Here is an 18514-nt window from a genome sequence, read left to right as displayed (position 1 = left end):
GCAGAGTGAGGTCAAGCTGTTTAGGGTTATGTACACACATGGCTGGTCATGCCATAAAGAAACACGAGGGAGTGGTTAGCATGAAGTTCTGGATTGTGTGGGGAGGCTGGAGGAGGCGGAGACAGGGGTGGGCTCGCTGGGGGATCTGGCAAGGAGCACATCCACTGTGGGACTCAACAGGCGCCGCTTTGTAACACTTATCCGTTTCACAGACTTTTCTGTATGCGTGTGTTAGGGATCGGAGTTCTACAAAACGCTAAAGCATTCTCTAGGGGAATTTAAAATTTCTCAGGAGAAATTTTAAGCAGGAATGAGACAGGAGAACCTCTATCCATTCACCAACCCATGATGAGAGGTTAGGGCGCAGGCCATCAGAAGCTCCAGGGGGATGTACTAAGGGGCACGAAACAGCACAAATGTGCTGAGAAGCTGGGCCAGCTTGCTCTGGATGCAGCTCGGGATCTCCACAAAGATAAAAGGCTGTGACAGACCAGCGGCATAGAAGCATATTGTCAATGCTAGAGATACGTCAACATGTGCAAGCAGTCTTCCGGTTAGAGGATTCCTACGGGGTCAACAGGCTGAAGGCTGAGGCCTGCAGGGAGCTGGGAGCACCAGGACGTGCCAGGAGCAAGGATGGGGAGAGTGGAGAGGAGCAGGAGCACAGAGGCCACCAGAAGAAAAGGCCGCAGGAGGAAGATCAGGCCAAGAGCAGGGGATCTGGAGCAAAGAGTGTGGGTCCAAATGGGGTAAGGGGACAGGAAAGCAAGGCAAGCACCGGCAGCCCTGCACACAGGGGGCTCCTCATCTGATCCTGCTGCCTTGCAAGGCTCCCAGCCCTGAGCTTGGCATTCAAATCTTCCCACAGTGACTTGGCCCCGCCCACCCCACACATGGCCTTGCCAGCAACTAGATGCCCCTCTTTCCCGCAGGTTACCATGACGTCCATCCTCTTCCCTTTGCTGCTCCCACTGCCTGGGGTGCCATTCCCTCTGTGTTCCTGGCACCCATGTGTCCATCAGACTCCCGGAGAGGCCTCTGGCCCTACCACAGCGGCTGGTATGTTCTCATCCATGGAACCGCCGGCTGCAGACACTGTGCAGTACTTCCTGCCCTGCAGCATGGCTGGCATGACCCCGATTGCTCTCATGGGACTGCAGCCCACTTCTTCCCCAGAGCACGGACACAGCACTTGGCACGTAGCAAGCACACCACTAACGTGGCACTACCTCGAGCTAGGGCACATGCGGTCCTGGTGGCAGAGCTCCAGGCAAATGCTGGCCTTCAGCAATTTGGTAAGGAGTATTTTTGAGGTGCTATATACCTAAGCTACTAAAGGCTCATACCCACAGCTAGGGTGGGGGTCCCAGGAGGCACCCACCACTGAGCTGTGACTGTCCCTTTATAGACACAGAGCAGAGGGTTTGTGATGAAGATTTGCCCCTGATTAGCTGTGAGTCTCTCTGTGCCTCAGTCTCCTCATCTGTTCTATGGGGACAATAGAGATACCTACCTACCCTGCCAGGTGGTTTGAAGTCTGAGCACGCAAACTACTCAGAAGAGTGGTTGGCACTTAGCAGTGCTTGCTAGGTGGCCATTACTATCTATCTGCTTGTCTTTCTCAGGGGCCAGTGTCCCTTGCTGGGGCTGAGGACCCTGTAAGGCTGCCTGCCTGGCATGGAATCAGCTCAGGATATGTGGGACTACAGTCATCTCCACTGAGCTCCAAAGCACTCTTCAGTGACAAGAACTCTGGGGCAATGTGGTAGGGGTGGGGGTGGGCATCAAGCCAAATCTGATGTCAGTCTGCTAATGACCTTTGATCAAGGCCGCAGGATGCCAGGTAGAATGGATGTGCCCATTCCAAGCTGGGTCCAGCTACTTTGTGGCCAATGGTACTTTCCAAAGATGGCCACACCCTGGGACACCAGCTCCTCTCTGTGAGGAGATAGGGTCTTCCTCCCTCTCTTTGCATCTGTGGGGACCGGGGAGACTAAAGCAGAAGGGTTGCTCCAAGACATCTGACGCTGAGCTTAGAGAAGGCCTCTTTCCCTGGTTCTTTCTTGAGAACCTCTCAAGAGGTTCTCAAGAAATGCTTCCCCTTGGATGTAGCCACCATGCTTCAGGGAAGCTCAGGCTGGCCCACATGGAGAGACTACCCAGAGGTGGCTCATGTGGGAGGCACTGAGGCCCCAGGCGATGCCAGCAACTGCCAGACACATGAGTGAACCAGACTTCAGACCCCACCCCCCAGCTGAGGGTCCCTTAGTGGAGGCTCAGAGAGCAGGGCACAGGGACAGACTATCCACACTGTGCCCTGTCCAAATTCCTGAGCTGCACTATCTATGAACAAAAGAAATGGTTTATGCTAGTCCATCTGGGATGATTATTCATGCAGCCAGAGTAAATGTATACATATACACACATATGTTTGTGTGTGTACCTATATAGTGTGTATGTATATGTGTATGTATAGTATGTCTGTGTGTATAGAATGCATATATATGTGTATGTACATATGTAAATGTGTGTATATACAATGTGTGTTTGTGTATATGTGTGCATATGTATGTGTATGTACATAAGTGTATGTATTGTGTACATATATACACACAATGTATCTACGTGTATATACATGATATAAAACCACTCCGAGAGTCCCCAGGATGTGCCATGAGCTTTCACATTCTGGTGCCTCTGCTGACCTCCAGGGGCAGGTCCTGCTGAGATGCCACTTCTCACTTGCCAACCCTCCGTCCACGGCCAGGCTCTCTCCACACACCACACTCACCATTGATCCACCCAATCCTTTCAGTACAGGGGCGGCATAATGAAGCAGGGGAACCACAGGCCTGAAGGCAGACTGCCAGGGTACGGAGGATAGCTCCATCACTAAGCTGGTGACCTCAGGCAAGTTTCTTAAGTGCACTGTGCCACGGTTTCCTCACTTTTAAGCCAGGGCTAACAGCAGCAACTTCCTCGAGGAAAGAAGTGTGACTCCTTTGCTAAGGCCGAGCTCATACTTCACCGTCCACAGCATGTGTCCTATGGTTCTTCCCAGACTATAAACTCCTCGCAGGTAGGAACTGAAACCTACTACCAGAGGGCTTGGCACTTACAATCAACACAGAAAGAATGAACAGGCGGACATGGGCCTTAACTCGGGGTAAGGCTCAGAGAGGCGGGCCAGGCACAAGGTCCACACTCTTCTTGCCTGCAGAGCCTACCTTTCCACGGGCTGAGCAGATGCACCTTCTAAAGCAATCAGACTCGGTCCCCAGACAGAACCCTCAAGAGAAGACACCGAGACCAAGGTTTATCAGCCCCTTTGTCCATAACCGCCCTCCCAAGCCAGGCTATCTCACAAGCCACTGTTGAGAGGAGCTTGGCACCTGAGCACATGTCCTTTCCTGTGTCATCACAGATGTCAGCACCCTCCTGAGTCATGTGGTTGAGCCATCTATCCCTATCCGGCTCTGCATTCAACTGGCCAGAATTATCAAATGTATCCACCTCTCTCAGTTTGAGGCTCTTGACGTCCTCCCAGCGCTCCAGGGCCAGCGGATCCATCAGACACCAATACACTGATGGTTTCCTTTAAAGAATCACTAGGGAATCAATAATGGTTCTCAGAGAAGGGAGACAAGATGGAATCTCCTTGAGATGACTCAAACAGCCCACATCAGTGCCCACTGACCATCTGGACAGATCAATCTCCTCTTAGGATTATAAAGCCAGGCAAAACACTATCCCCATCCCAGCATTACAGTGGGCAACTCCATACACACCCCAGGAACAAACTCAATGATACACAGCCCTGGGCATGAGAAGAGTAAGAACGCTGGGCCAGAGGCCAGCAGTGTGGGTGTAGTGCTTGGCCAGCAGGCTTGCTGCTTGACTGCCCCTCTGACCCCAGCTCCAGTTCTGCTCCCTGGAGAGGCCCCAGAGACACAAAATGACTCTATGCCTCCCTACGTACTAATCACAGCCTGCATTCCAGGCTCTGTGCTAGGTCCTGCAGACACAAGAGTGACCAAGGGACCCACAAATCAGGCCCTCCAGTCTGGAGAGGAGCATCTAGCAGGAGGGAAGGGATGGTCCTTCTCTCTCTCCTATCCTGGAGAATGGAACTTTCTGTTCCATTCTTTTTTTTTTTTTTTAAGATTTTATTTATTTACTCATGAGAGAGGCAGAGACACAGGCAGAGGGAGAAGCAGGCTCCTTGCGGGGAGCCCGATGTGGGACTCCATCCCAGGACCCTGGGATCACAACCTAAGCCAAAGGCAGATGTTCAATCACTGAGCCACCCAGGTGCCCCTTTCTGTTCCATTCTAAATACAAAATCTTAAAGACTGATTGATTAAATTTGACAAGGGGGGCGGGGCACAGGCAGAGGAGAGGCAGAATCTCAAGCAGACTCCCCACTGAGCACTGAACCCAACCTGGGGCTTGATCCCATGACCCTGAGATCATGACCTGAGCCAAGACCAAGAGTCAGATGCTTAGCTGACTGAGTTGCCCAGGATCCCCCTAGATACCAAATCTTAAATGGACTAGAAACAAATGCACAAAATCAGGAGCAAAGGACCAAGATGGGAGATAAAATGAGCATCATATTGGAGCCTTGAGACCTGGAGAAAAGAGATCAGGGTCACTCTCTTCAATATAAGGGGTCAGACAGGACCCACGTGGTCCTGGAGGCAGAGCCAGGCCTTCAGTGTAATATAAGAAACAACTGCCAACAGGCCATCTTTGGAGATGAAAGGTAGTGAGCTCTGTGCTGGTGGAAGCATGCAATCAGAGGCTGGCGAGCCTCTCAGCAGACATTATACAGGGGTTCTGAGAGACTGAGTCTTTACAGGTCCCTTCTGACCCTGAGACTTGAGGCCTTCTTTCCTCACTGGCAGCATCTCTAACCCATAGCTGCCTGGACAGGGGGCTATAATTCAAGAGGCTGCTCTCCACTTGGCCTCCCACCTATGCACCCAGAACAGGCACCTGCAACAACATATTCCCAAGGAGCCCCCAGGGCTTCAGAGAGGATCCACCAAGAGATTTCAGAATCCCCATGCACTTCCTGATTGCTGCCCCTGGCAGCAGTTCCTGGGGTCAGGAGTCCTCACAAGTTCCCTGCTATAGGTCAGATGGGCACATTTGTCTGTTCCTTCACTAACCACTCACTGGACAACTGGACGTCTACAGTGTGCCACCCTCTGGGTGCAGAACCTCAGTGACCCTGGGTGCACCTGGCCATTCCAAGCTCACTTCCTCCACATACCTTTAGCACCTATCGCTGACCCCTAGGCCTTAGATGCACACAGAGAATTTGGTTATCTGGAAAGATGTGGGGGCATTCCACATGGCAGGTAACTTGAGGAGGAGCGCAGAAAACTTAATTCTGACCACTTTGGACAAAATCTTCAGTGCTCAGAAATAGGGGCCTCAGAAAATGCTTCCCCCCCTTTCCAGGGATTGTCATGGACAGTAATGGATGCAGTGTGCTACTGCCCTAGTGGGCTGGGGTCTGCCCGGAGCTGCTCCAGTGGTAACATTCCTCTCCTCCCTTGCGGTTTTTCTGCCCTCTTGATCCTGCTTATTGCTGCTTCCTGCCACCTAGATTGCTGTTTCCGATGCCTCTTCTGATTGGTTTCCTCTCAATACCTTTCTTCATTCTGATTGACTGAGCTCTTGTAATGGCCAGCTCTATCAGCAGGGGCGCCAGCGAGGGTCACTACAGCCAGTGCTGCTAGCACACTGGCCTCTGGGTCTCTTGTGGCCCTTGGCTGGATTCCATTTATCCTGGCTGTACTCTCTCTCTGCCCAGGAAGACGTTTTACTTTGGGCCAGAGTCCAGGAAGCGAGGTTTGTCCACAATCTGAAGCGAGGTGAAGGCAGCATCATTCTTCGACTATTTCATGTAAAATCTCCCCTCCTAACCAGAGGCCATGCTTTCCGTGGGAGAAAGCTGTCCTGCACTCCTCTATGGAGCTGGACATGGAGCCATTCTGGGGACCCAGAGACCCAGGGCTGCACCTGGCCTCTGGCAATTAGTCTCTAGGTAATTGTAAGTTTCTTAGCCCACTCGAATTATTTTTCTCATGAGCACAAAGTGGGGATGATCATACATCTACCAGGTAACTGGGAGTTGAGAATGAACTAACAGTAATGAAAAATATGTGGCAACACAAATACCACACAAACAATAATCACAACTCAGTGCCTGCATAAAGCAACAGTGGCAGCAGGTCTCCCTCCCTCAACTCCAGCCCTCTGCACCCCTCTGATCACAGAGGTCCCCAGGACTGTTTCAGAGACATCTTTAGGAGCTACCCCTTGCCCTGAGCACAAACACTACATGTACAAAGGAGGCTCATTCCGCCCTCCTTGGTCTACCTGCCCTGATGGCTCGTCCTGGCGCCACGTGAATTACAGCCCCTGCCAAATGGTGGAAACGTGATCCTGGGTGAGCCACATACTTCTCTAAGGCTCAGACCCCTCCTTAGAAGACAGCAATCCTGCCGATATGTGGGGGTTAGTACTACTCGCTCCCCTCTTCCCTGCTGAAAGGCAAACTGATCTCCCTCTGCCTATGTCTCTGCCTCTTTCTCTCTCTCTGTGACTATCATAAATAAATAAAGATTAAAAAAAAATGTTTAAAAAAAAAAAAAAGAAAGAAAGGCAAACTGATGGCGGGGTATGCGCACAGTGCCAAGGACAGCAGAGCAGAAATGCTGAGTACAGCTCTGGAAGACACAGTGTAGTCACTGCCCTGGGAAGGAGCCAATGAGAGCCCCAGGAAGCCCAAAAACTGGATGCACTGGGCAGTCCTGAGGGCATAAGGAATGTGAGCTCCAAGTCGGCCAGTAGAGCTACTGCGCTTTTAACTCTCAAGACAGGTTGAGACAGTTCTGTCCTCAGAGAACATGGCTCAGCAGAGGGCAACGAGGAGATGTGCAGAAAGTGGATGAGGCCTGAAGACAAGGGGCGAGACGTCAGGTCCCTTGCATCCTCAGCTCAGCCTGCCTGGTTTTTGCCTCCCAGGCTGGAGATGAGAATGTTATTCTCTGGGGAAAGAGACCCAGTATGAAAAGGTATTCACTCAGTGTCTGCCCCTACCACGGCATAAAGATGGTAGAGGACATACCATGTGTCCTGTCACTTAAATGGGAGGCCCAGCAGTTTTAAGACCCATTCATAAACATAAAATTAGCCAATGACACTAGGCATTTGAGGAGAGCTTCCAACACAAAGGTCAAAGACCCAAGCTAACAGATGAAAGGAACTCAGGAGGCAGAGATAACACAGGGAGCAAAAGAAAACTGTAATTAGCATCTCCAGAGAGAAAAGAAGAGATATTCTATATCCAATACCAAGAAACAGGGGCTCTAAAAAGAAAAAAGGACAGGGAAGAGCTCCTGACATTTTACAACATGATAAAAAAACAAGAACAAAACAAACAAAAAAACCCCACCCTCAATAGAAAAGCTGAAGGGTAAAATAAACAAACAAATAAATAAATAAATAAATAAATAAATAAATAGAGCAAGCAAGCAAACAACCAAGCTTGCTCGCTCATGGGAAGCAGAATGAAAAAAGAGCTGAAAATTATAAGGAAAATGGGAGGTTCAATTCACAAGTTCAACATCCTACAACAGGAATTCCAGAATGGGAGGACAAAGTGGAGGGGAAAAAATTATCAAAGAAACACATAAGGGGCAGCCCGGGTGGCTTAGCGGTTTAGCACTACCTTCGGCCCAGGGCGTGATCCTGGAGACCCAGAATGGAGTCCCACATCGGGCTCCCTGCATGGAGCCTGCTTCTCTCTCTGCCTGTGTCTCTGCCTCTCTCTCTCTGTTCTCTCTCATGAATAAATAAAATCTTTAGAAAAAAAAAAAAAAGAAGAAAAGAAACACATAAAACTTTCCAGAACCTCAGGACATGAGCTTCCACACAGAGAGGGCCCACAAGGTGCCCTGCACAAGGAGATTCCAAAACACGGGGGGATAAAAGCAAGATTCTAAAAGCAAGACCTCAAAAAGCAGGTCACATACCCCCATAAGGATCAGAATCCAGGGGCAGCCCGGGTGGCTCAGTGGTTTAGCGCTGCCTTCAGCCCAGAGCCTGGTCCTGGAGACCGGGGATCGAGTCCCACATCGGGCTCCCTGCATGGAGCCTGCTTCTCCCTCTGCCTGCATCTCTGCCTCTCTCTCTCTCTCTCTCCCTCTCTCTCTATCTCTCTGTCTCTGTCTCTCATGAATAAATAAATATAATCTTTAAAAAAAAAGGATCAGAATCCAGCAGACTTTCCTGTTACAACACGGGAAGCTAAAAGACGGGGAAACACGTCTTCAAAATTCAGAGTGAGCGTGATTTCCAACTTAGAACTGGATTCCTATCAAACTCCAGATAGGATAATAGAGTAAAAATATTTGCAGATAATTTTCAGATTAAAAAAACTCAGCACGCACATGTACACTTTTTGCCAGGAAGCTCCTGGAAGATACGGATTGACCAGAAAGGGAGAGCAAACCACAAATGAGGGAAAGATGGCATCCGGGGAACAAGTGATTCAGCACAGGAGAGGTGAGTGGGAGTCCAGGGATGGTGGTGTGGAGAAGACCCAGGACAAGAGCCCAAATGGAAGATGCCAGAAAGCAGCCTGTCAAGACCAGAGCAAGAAGAGCAGGGCTCAGGGGTTTGCCTGCAAGGGAGACCCGGAGCTAACACAGGACCTGGCACATCTAACTACACAGAGATGGGTTTCTCTTTTCTGACCAACAGAAGTGTTTAGGGATAAATTAATGATAAATACACAGAAAGCAGAGCAAAAACCAAGGTAAGCAATAACCAGAGGAAAATGAGAAGTTATACAGGGAATGTAGGCTTGGGACACTATAAGGCTCAGCTTTTTTTTTTTTTTTTTAAGATTTATTTTTATTTATTTATGATAGAGAGAGAGGCAGAGACACAGGCAGAGGGAGAAACAGGCTCCATGCCGGGAGCCCGACGCGGGACTCCAGGATCACGCCCTGGGCCAAAGGCAGGCGCGAAACCGCTGAGCCACTCAGGGATCCCCTATAAGGCTCAGCTTTGATCAATATTTATGGACAGGTGGGAATGCCTGTGTGGCCCCGCAGTTGAGCGTATGCCTTTATTAGCTCAGGTTGTGATCCTGGGGTACTGGGATGGAGTCCCACATTAGGCTCCCCACTGGGAGCCTCCTTCTACCTCTGCCTATGTCTCTGCCTCTCTCTGTGTGTCTCTCATGAATAAATAAAATCTTAAAAAAATATTTATGGACAGGTAATAATGCAAACACTGAATAATGAAACTGAGAAAAAACTGTATCTAGTCACAATGAAAAGATGAAGAGAAAAAAAAAGATGGAGAACTCTGTGTGTGCGTGTGCGCACATGTGTGCATGTGCATAAGGGGGTGGGAGTAAGATACTGAAGTCAAAGCTTCCTACAATAGGTCACTGTGTAATGTTATCTGAAATTGAAATATCAAGAAACAATACTATAAGCATATTCTTAGGTTAGTCTAGGAAAAAAACAAAGTTTAAAAGAGTTGAAAATGCAGTGAACTTGGGAGTGAAGAGTCAGGGTAATTTTTTGTGTTTCAATTGTGCACTAGTAACTTATGAGAGAAAAATTTGTTGAGGGCAGCCTGGGTGGCTCAGTGGTTTAGCGCTGCCTCCAGCCCAGGGCCTGATTCTGCAGACCCGGGATCGAGTCCCACGTCGGGCTCCCTGCATGGAGCCTCCTTCTCCCTCTGCCTGTGTCTCTGCCTCTCTCTCTCTCTCTCTCCTCTCTGTGTATTCTCATGAATAAATACATAAAATCTTAAAAATCTTAAAAAAAAATCTTAAAAATCTTAAAAAAAAATTTGTTGAGTTGTTGTAATTTTGTTAAAAAGAAGAACAAATGTCTGCAGCGCCCAGCAAGAGCCCACTGCCGGGCTCTGAAACCGGGGTCCTCCAGCACAGTCCGACTGCTATTCCCCCTTCTCCCCCTGCCAGGATCTGGGGGCACTGAGAAGGCAGGTTGGGATGGGGAGGGGTACGAATGGGGGCCTCTTTTTGAATTTTAGGGGAAGCCCTCCACCCCTACCTCTGCAGGGGCAGGTTCTGTAGATGAAAGGATATGGGGAGGGAGGAAGTCTGATGCGGGGAGGGAGGAGGTCTGATGCGGAGCAGAGTGGCAGGAAAGGGCAAGGGAGGGCCAAGCCCACCAACTCAGACGCTAAAAGTTGGTGAACTCTGGGGCAGCCTGCACTTCCCTGGCAGCTGCTGTGCTGTTTGTAAACTCCCTGGGAGAGGCGGTGGACAGGCTGGCCCACAGGCTGGGGGATAATAGTGTTGCTAGGAGACATGCCTAGCAGGGAGGCAGACTTCTTACTAGGACCTTTAAGGGGACCAAGAGGAAGGTTGGGGCAGGCAGGGCCTGAACAAAGAGGCTTCTGGAGTGGGGGGACCCAGCGGACCATTTGCTTCCACCTCTGGGGCAGAGTGAGGGTGGTACAGACGTCTCCCTGGCAGTGCTTTGTTTCTGCCAGGTGCCCCAATCTTTAGAGTCCCATAGAGAAGGGAGATTACACCTGCCCCCTGGACCACACAGGAGAGGATCCCCATTGGCGGCAGGGAACAGCTCTTTGCTTCTGAGGGAACCAGTGGGCAGAGGTCGCTCCTGAGCACCCATTTGAGATTGGCACATGATTGGAAAAGGATTCTCAACACCAGCCTTTGCAGCTCCCCAGGGACCTAAAGGCTTCCCTGGACCCTGCTGCTTCCAGGGGCATGAGGCATTAGAGCCCTAGCTCTATAACTATAGCCCTAGTTATGCCCACAGCAGGTCTCCACCCGGCCTCAGTATTCTCACCTGGCAGAGCCTCAGTATTCTCACCAGCCTGGGGATTTGATGCGGCCCCATGCGAAGGGAAGGCGCACAGGACTGTTTGGTCAAGTCCCTTATTCATTCAGAAATTATGGACTAAGTGAGCACCTACCACGTGCCTGGCTCTACTGGCATGGGCTCTCTGCTTGTTCCTGCTCTCCCAGAGCTAAGCCTACTCAGGGAGACGAGAGCCGACCAAGCACACATGCTGTACTTGCATGCTCAGCTGCTACCATGGTCAGGCCTTGAGGATGCACACAGGGTGCTGGGAGAGGAGTCAGGACAAGAGAGAAGCGGCCGAGAAGAGCTTTCCAGACAGCAGGGAAATACCTGATGGTCCCACTGGAGAAGAGGCCAGTGTGGCTGGAGGGGCGGGTGAGGGCAGGCCTGTGGCTGGATGGGCAGTGGGGGGAGCCCAGTGTGCTCCTGTCAGGCGCCTGCATTTCCTGGCCAAGGCCTAAGGCATTTCCTGTGCTCTGCTAGGCCTTAAGGATACACAGGTTCAAAGTGGGACAGGAAGAGAGACTCCAGTTTCTGTGGGGATAAGCATGCTGCACCCCAATATCCACAAGGCAAAGCCTTCCTAGAGTCAGGGAAGTGGACAACTGGTTGTGGTCAGGGCTACCCTACCTGCACACAAGGAATCCCGACAGCTGGCCGCTCTACCTGAAACCAGCAGGGCAGACTGGGAGGAAACAGGAAAATGCACGACCTCAGAGGCCTGGGGGTGTCGAAGCAGGGATCTCGAACTCAAGGACCCCTCCTTTCAGCTCTGCTGGCCTGTGCAGGCCCAGAGACTGTGGGCTTGTGACCTGTCTTAAGGTCTCTGGCCTCTCCTTCCTTCACCCACCCTCCACAGAGAGATGTCCTAACCTGCAATTTCCAGTTGTGTCATACTTTTGTACGACAGTAAAAGAGAAACTCTAAATTTCTGTGTACCCTGCAAGGCTGCTTACATCCTGTTCTTACTTCCCTGTGCCTGGACAGTGCCATTCCCCCTCCAGCCGTTGGCCTCTCCTCTGGCTGTTGCCAGCTCCCAGCCCAGCTCCCCACACCTCCTGGCCAGCAGGGCAGGGACTCTCCCCTCGCCCTGTTCATCAGCTCCCCTGTCTGCCTGGGATGCTCACCCCAGCAGCTTCATGCTCTAGGTCTCTGCTCCTTGTGTTTGCGGCTAGCCCCATGGAGAGCTACCCCGTCTCATGGTGACCAGTCAGGCAGGCAGGTGCGAGATGGCTTTTCTCCTTGCCACCCAGTGCCCAGCAGAGGGCCTGGTCCATGCTAGGAGCTCAGTCCCAGAACAGCTGATGTCTCTACACCAAACATGGGACCTGACACCCGTCGAAGGCAGCAAGTCACCTTCTTGGGTGGTGGTGACTATGCAGATGCCTGCTTTTGGGACAAAGCCCTCAGAATTAAGGTACATGGGGAGGGAGGCTCACCCCTGCCACTGCTTTGCCATGGCCCCTGGATAAACCTGACCCACCTGTACCTGGGGTTTCTATCTAAAACAGACAACTTCTTTGCTGCTCACCCCCATCAGGGACACCAGAATGAGAAATGAGACACGGGGGAGGGTCCCTGCTTGCAGGTATCTGTAAAGGTGTTGTGGGAGCCATGTGGCAAAGTGCTACACATGTGCTGTCACCTGTCACCTGGGGCCCCTGAAGTGGGTAGAGAAGCGAGGGCAGCCCCTCTGAAGGAAACCAGGGCGAGGGGCTTCTGGCTCCCAGACCCAGCCAGAAGGGGTGTGTGCCCCACCCCAGCCCTCACGCCCTCCTCACCCTCGTAGCAGTCCCGCACGGTGCCGAAGTACACGTAGTACTGGTCATTGGTGAAGAAGAGAAGGCTGAGCCAGGAGTCGAAGGCGTAGATGGGCACGATGAAGAGGATGCGGACGATGTAGCGCTGCTCGTTGGGGCAGCTATAGCAGCGTAGGTGCATGTAGATCTGGGGACAGAAGGGGGGCAGGCTCAGCCAGGGACCCAACTGTAGCCACACACCTGCCCCCCTTCTGCTCTGTGGCTGATGGGACAGATGTGCTCTGCTGTCCAGCTCTGCTGCTCACTTGTTCTGTGACTGTTACTCAACCCTGAGCCTTAGCTCCTCCTTGATGACAAAACTCCCATTATAAAGCTGTTCTGAACATCAAACCAGAGGCAGCATAAAGCTTGTAGGGTGCTCGGGCCAGTGCCACAGACCCAGAGGCCGTGAGACCACACCCAAGACTATACAGCTCAGAGTCAAGAATGGCCGGGGATCTAGAGTTGCAACACGCTTCCCAGGGACCCATGTGCACAGCCAGTTGGGGAACCTTGGGCAAGTGGCACAGAGGAGGCCCTCGATGGATATTTACATCTCCTTGCCACCACCCGGGGTTCCTAATGCCTGGTCCCTGGGGTTTTATGACAGCAGCATCTACCCTGTGTGGGGGACAGGAGAGATCCTCTCTTCTACAGAAGTTGGAAGCGCGTCCTGGCTGAGTGGCTGCAGTGACATCATCTTGCATCTCACTTTCCCATCTGTCAAACAGAGGCAGCACTGCCTGCCTCCCTGGGAAGGTGGGAGAGTGAAATGCAGTTTTTAGAAAGCTGGTGGAGGGGAGGGGATGGCAGCCACACATGAATGCCAACACCTGCTCTGGCCACGCTCCTTAGTCCCAGCAGCCAGAGTCCTGTCCCTGCTCTCGTGACTTCACACTCGGCCCCGCCGAGTCCTGGACTCACGAGGAAGAACATAAAATATTCCCCAGCTGCTATGAGTCAACTGCCTTGGAAGCGATTAGGTTTGCAGAGGGACAAGGACACGGGACAGCAGGCGAGGAGCTGACAGGGATCTGAGTTAGCTCAGCTGCCCTTCTTCAAACCTTCTTCCTTGGGCAGCCGAGGCAGGTCTAGCCCACACCTGCCTCCTCTGGGACCGTGAGGACAGGGGGACAGGAGACCTGACCTCTCTCCTGGCTCTACCGCCAGCTTGTAGGTGACTAGGCCAGCACCCAACCACCTCTACGTCTCAATTTTTTCATCTGCAAAGGGAGTCACTGCTGTCCAGATGCTCTTGCAGGTCTTCCTATAGCTGGGGCTGCACATGTCACCTATTCTGACCCATGGAAGGTGAACAGAAGTGACGAGTGTCATTTCTGGACTGAGATGGTTAAGTATCCCGAGTGGCTTCTGCACACCTCCCTCCTCCCAGCAGCCGGACGGATGGCACCCTGAAGCTGCAGGATGTGGGAGCCACACAGCAGAGCCTGACCCGTGTGGGCCTGGGACAAGAGCAAGAATCAACTCGACCAGGTGGAGCCCCCAGATTCAGATTATTTACCACTGCAGCAGAGTCTGGCTGGCCTAATACTCTGTTGGGACTAGAAAACCTCTCAGGATCCTTCCAGATGCCCTCAGTGGCTCTCTGGCTCAAGGGCCCCTGAGTGGTTGGGTACCTGGTGACAGGTGATGAGCAGGGCTGTCCAAACGAAGAAACCGGAGATGGCCTGAGCAGCAGTTGTCATCAGGAACACGGGCTGCTCCATGGCCGTGGGGCTGCCCTCGGGGATCACAGACACGCTGGGTGAGGCTGCCATGGTCGTGGGTGACGCTGGATCGGGGGCCAGTGCGGCCCCCCTCACTGTCATGGTGCTTGGCAGCAGGGGGTCTTGGAGATAATTTCTTGCGGTAAGTGATGACCTGGCCTAAAGAGAGGACACCGCAGTGTTAGCCTCCTCCCCGGGTGAGTGGCAGCATGGTAAACAATCTTCCGGGTCTCTACGTCCACCTTCAGATTGTAACTGGACTCTGACCACGTGTCTCCCAACCGCTATGATAGTCCCAGCCCCTACCGTGTCTCCCCTGGATTCGTGAAACAGGCTCCTGAGCAGACTCTCTGCTTCTGCCTTTGCCCCTACTGTCCAGTCCCCACACAGAAGCCACATGAGGCTTCTAAGACATTAGCCAGACTGAGCCACCCCTCTGCTCAAAAGCTCCCAGTAGCTCTCAGCTCCTTCGAAGTGTTAGCTGCTGTCTGTACCGTGGCTCACAAGACTGCCCAGTGGCTCTCCGTGGCTCTCGCCTCCTACAATTCCCACCTTGATCCTCCTCTCCAACTACACTGGCCTCCTGCTGCTCCTCCACCATGGCAAGCCTGCTCCTGCCACAGGCCCTCTGCACTGGCTGCTGCCCTGGTCTGCCACACAGCTCACTTCTGCACTTCCTTTAGATCACCTGCTCACACATGGCCATGCCTCCCCCACCCCAGGCACTCTCCACCCCTTTATTTTTCTCCAGAGCACTCCTTCCCGCCTGACTCCCTCTGACAAAGTGTACATTTACTCATATACTTATTAGCTGCCTCCTTCACCAGAACATAATAATCATACAGAGGGCAAGGGCTCCGTTCTGCTCACAGCAGGGTCGGCAGCACCCAGTACAGCCCAGTCACATGGCAGGGGCTCAGCAAACACCTGCTGGATCTGTGCATCTTCACACTTGCCAATCCAGCAAGATCACTTTGCCACTTTATCTCTTCAGAGACCTGACCTTTTCTTGGCCACTTCTCCCCAACTTCCCTAACGGCTGACCCTCATTCTTCATCATCCCTCTGTCATCCATCCATCTAGCCATTTTGGAGCCTTTGTGGCCCACCCTGTGTACCTTCAAACAGCTCTTTTAATTCAGTTTTCCGTATCACTCTTCCTAAAAGCCTGCCTTCCAGCTTCCCCCAATCAGAGACCTCTATGTCACATGCCTTCGTGCTTCTATGTAACATGCGACTCTGTCACTGGCTCCTGTGTTAATGCTCCTGAGGTTGACCACTCTTTGAGGCATGACCATATTTCTGTCTTTTAGTCCCCAGCACCAAGTTCAGCACCAGAGCCATTTATTACATTTACCTTATTATCTATTGATTTTCAGTCTTTATTTTAAAAATTTGAGCTATTTCATGGAGAAGCACACAGAGATGAAGAAATTAGCATAAAAGGAGATTCTGGGTGGGAAAATAAAGATGGGAGTGGATGGGACAGGGGCTGGCCTTCTAGGGTCCTATCCAATTATCCCATGTGGGTTCTCTGCCAGCTGCTCTTCCCAATGGCAACTTCAAGACCCATGGTAACAAGCTAACAATTTTACATTAAAAATTAACCCAGATGCCCCTAAGTAAGAGCTGCTGTCACGGAGTAAAGCCACTCTTGAGAGGCTGGCCGGCACTGTACCCAAGGGCATCTGAGTCCTATGGCCTTGACAGGCATCCCTTTCAGTTTTGCCAGCTGCCAATGGGCTGGTCAGCGTCATCCTGGAGCCACTGAGTCTGTAGCAGAAGCCCTGGGAGACTAACCTGCAGGGCGACCAGAGGATCCACTGACTGTGAAGCAGAGAGCATGGACACTGGGGAGAGAGCTCTGGCTGCAGCTCAGGTCCCAGCTCCACCTACAACCAGCCATGTGTACCCACACAGCTTTGCTGGGGCCCTGGGAGGGGGGTCTCTGCAGCCTGACCCAGAAAACAGCCAAGCCCCAAGCTTGACCATGTCAGCCTGAGCCCCAAGGTCAGCCAAGATGAGCTCTCATGCCCTTCCAAGCCCCTGCTGGTATTCTCAGCCAGAGCATCTTGGCACCAACAGAGGCTTCCGAGGTCCACCCAGGTCCACAGCCTGATCCTGGATGAAAAGGTTCTTTGCCTACTGTGTCCCCACACTCCTGGCTTTGCCCCTGGTCCCTCCCATATGTCTCCAGCATCCCCTGCCCCCACCTGCACCACATCCCCTCTTAGCTCTAAATTTTTACCCTAGGAGAGCCCTTTGCATTTCTGTTTTCCCTTGAAAATAAGTGATCTCTAACATACTGACCAAGAGATGAATCTGATTTAAAATAAAAAATGGAGAAGGCATCTATATAAAGAAACTCAAAACTGGAGAAGATGTCTATATAAAGACTGGTGGCGAGCTCTGAAAAAGAAACAGCGACAAGTCTAAGAATAGCTCCTATAAGTATGGTTGCAAAATTGGAAACCAGTGACAGAAATACTTCTTTAAAAAAGAAGATCTGGGTTGTAAATCATCATCTTTGTCTATCATCCCAAATTAAATGAATAAACACTAGGAATTAGGGGGGAGGGGGATGCCTAGAGGAAGTACAAATACTCCTAAATCTCCAGCTTCCAAGCAAAGGCAGGCTGGTGTGTCAAAGGCTGTTTTGTCCACCACAGAAGCAGTGTTGGGAGGCCCACACAGGGGCACTGCTGAGCTGACCCTGCCCACGGGGAGGGGACCTGCGCCAGGGAGGCTATTCGGCTGTGGAAGCTGGGTAAAGGCTCTAGGCCCAGCTTCTTCCTGGAGCTTTGCGTGTCTGCCACTCAAGTGCCCCCTTTCCAACCCCAGAGAGACCCTGGCATCCCCCATGTAGGTCAGCTGGCTCACAGGCAGAAATCTACTCAGAGAGGGTGGACAACTTGCCCCAAAACCAGGGCTAGGATTAGAACCCAGTCCTATAAACACATTGTCACCCCCGCACCTGCCAAGTGGGGGCCCCCACGAAAGCAGCCCCTCCCACTCCAGAGCCTCCTTCCAGGATGTAGTCCTGTCTAGCAGGCCCGAGATGCTCTTTGCAGAAAGGGGAGGTCGGTCCTCTGCAGGGAGGGGCAGCTGAAGCTGGAAGGGCTCTGGGGTCCTACCGAGCTCACTGTGCTTCTGGTTTGTTCACTAGCTCTTTACTTGACTCCAGGCAGTACTCATGATTTACAAATTGTTTTCCCTAGCATCGTCTCATGATTTTTTTTTTGCCCTAGCAACTTTGAAGTAAGTAATATTAACTACATCGAAGAGAAGAGGAAAATGAGGTGGAAACTGGTTTTACAGCCCCTGGGTAACACCAAAGGATTCCAGGATTTTCATGATATCCCCCCAAAACACATGAATTAATATTCTGACTCACAGACACAAGGTCCCTGGCACCAAGAAACAGGTAAGGGCAGTTCCTCTGAGGGTGTTGATCCCTGGGGACTCACTTGCCCCCAGGGCCTGAGGCAGCACAAGCTGTTCACAGTGTGTGTGCTGGGAATGGGGGACAGTCACTGGGGTCCTGTCCTCTCACACTCGAGTGACATCAATAGCTATGGCCAAGGCTGGGGGGAGGGCCAGGGAAGGCTTCAAAGTGGCAGGGACTTTGGGGCAGAGTGTTTAATTAAGTAGCATAACCAAGCTTCAGCTTTGTGGCCACCCAACAGGATTCCTCCAGACTCCACCATGTCAAATTTGGACAAGTGACTTCATCTCTGAGAACCTCGGTTTCCCATCTATAATATTTCAGGGTAACCTCAGAATGGCTGAGGGCATACAGTACTTTACAGAGGTCCTATTAATAGAAACAGAATGACCATTTTGCAACTCCTAATGCAAATACTGGACATACTGGACATAGATATGGATCCTCGATGGATGATAAAACCCCCTAGCTAACAAGCAGTCTGGGCAAGTCAAACTCTGACCCCACAGTCAAGATCAACATCACCAACATGGGGCTGAGAGAAGTTTCCAGTCTCTGATGGAATGCATGGGGAGCACACGGCACCACCTAAGAAGGACCTTTGCCCCAAAGTGAAATGGGACCAAAACAAGCCTCCAGAGCTACTACT

At 51.7% G+C, this 18514-nt stretch overlaps 1 protein-coding gene across 2 annotated transcripts in view; it reads right to left on the bottom strand.

Moving 5' to 3' along the window:
• Positions 1 to 18514, bottom strand: part of TMEM184B (transmembrane protein 184B) — a 50250-nt gene that overhangs the window by 11343 nt on the left and 20393 nt on the right. For both annotated transcript variants that reach the window (XM_041755354.1, XM_041755355.1), the window contains exons 2-3: positions 14332 to 14580; positions 12677 to 12842 (exon numbers count right to left, since the gene is read on the bottom strand). In XM_041755354.1, the coding sequence (XP_041611288.1) occupies positions 12677 to 12842; positions 14332 to 14523 (358 nt within the window). In that variant the 5' untranslated portion in view covers positions 14524 to 14580. The remainder of the gene's footprint in view (positions 1 to 12676; positions 12843 to 14331; positions 14581 to 18514) is intronic.

The sequence above is a fragment of the Vulpes lagopus genome, chromosome 5 (genome assembly GCF_018345385.1).
Source record: "Vulpes lagopus strain Blue_001 chromosome 5, ASM1834538v1, whole genome shotgun sequence".
Classification (NCBI taxonomy): Eukaryota; Metazoa; Chordata; class Mammalia; order Carnivora; family Canidae; genus Vulpes; species Vulpes lagopus.
This window is presented reverse-complemented; position numbering and strand designations above follow the sequence as displayed.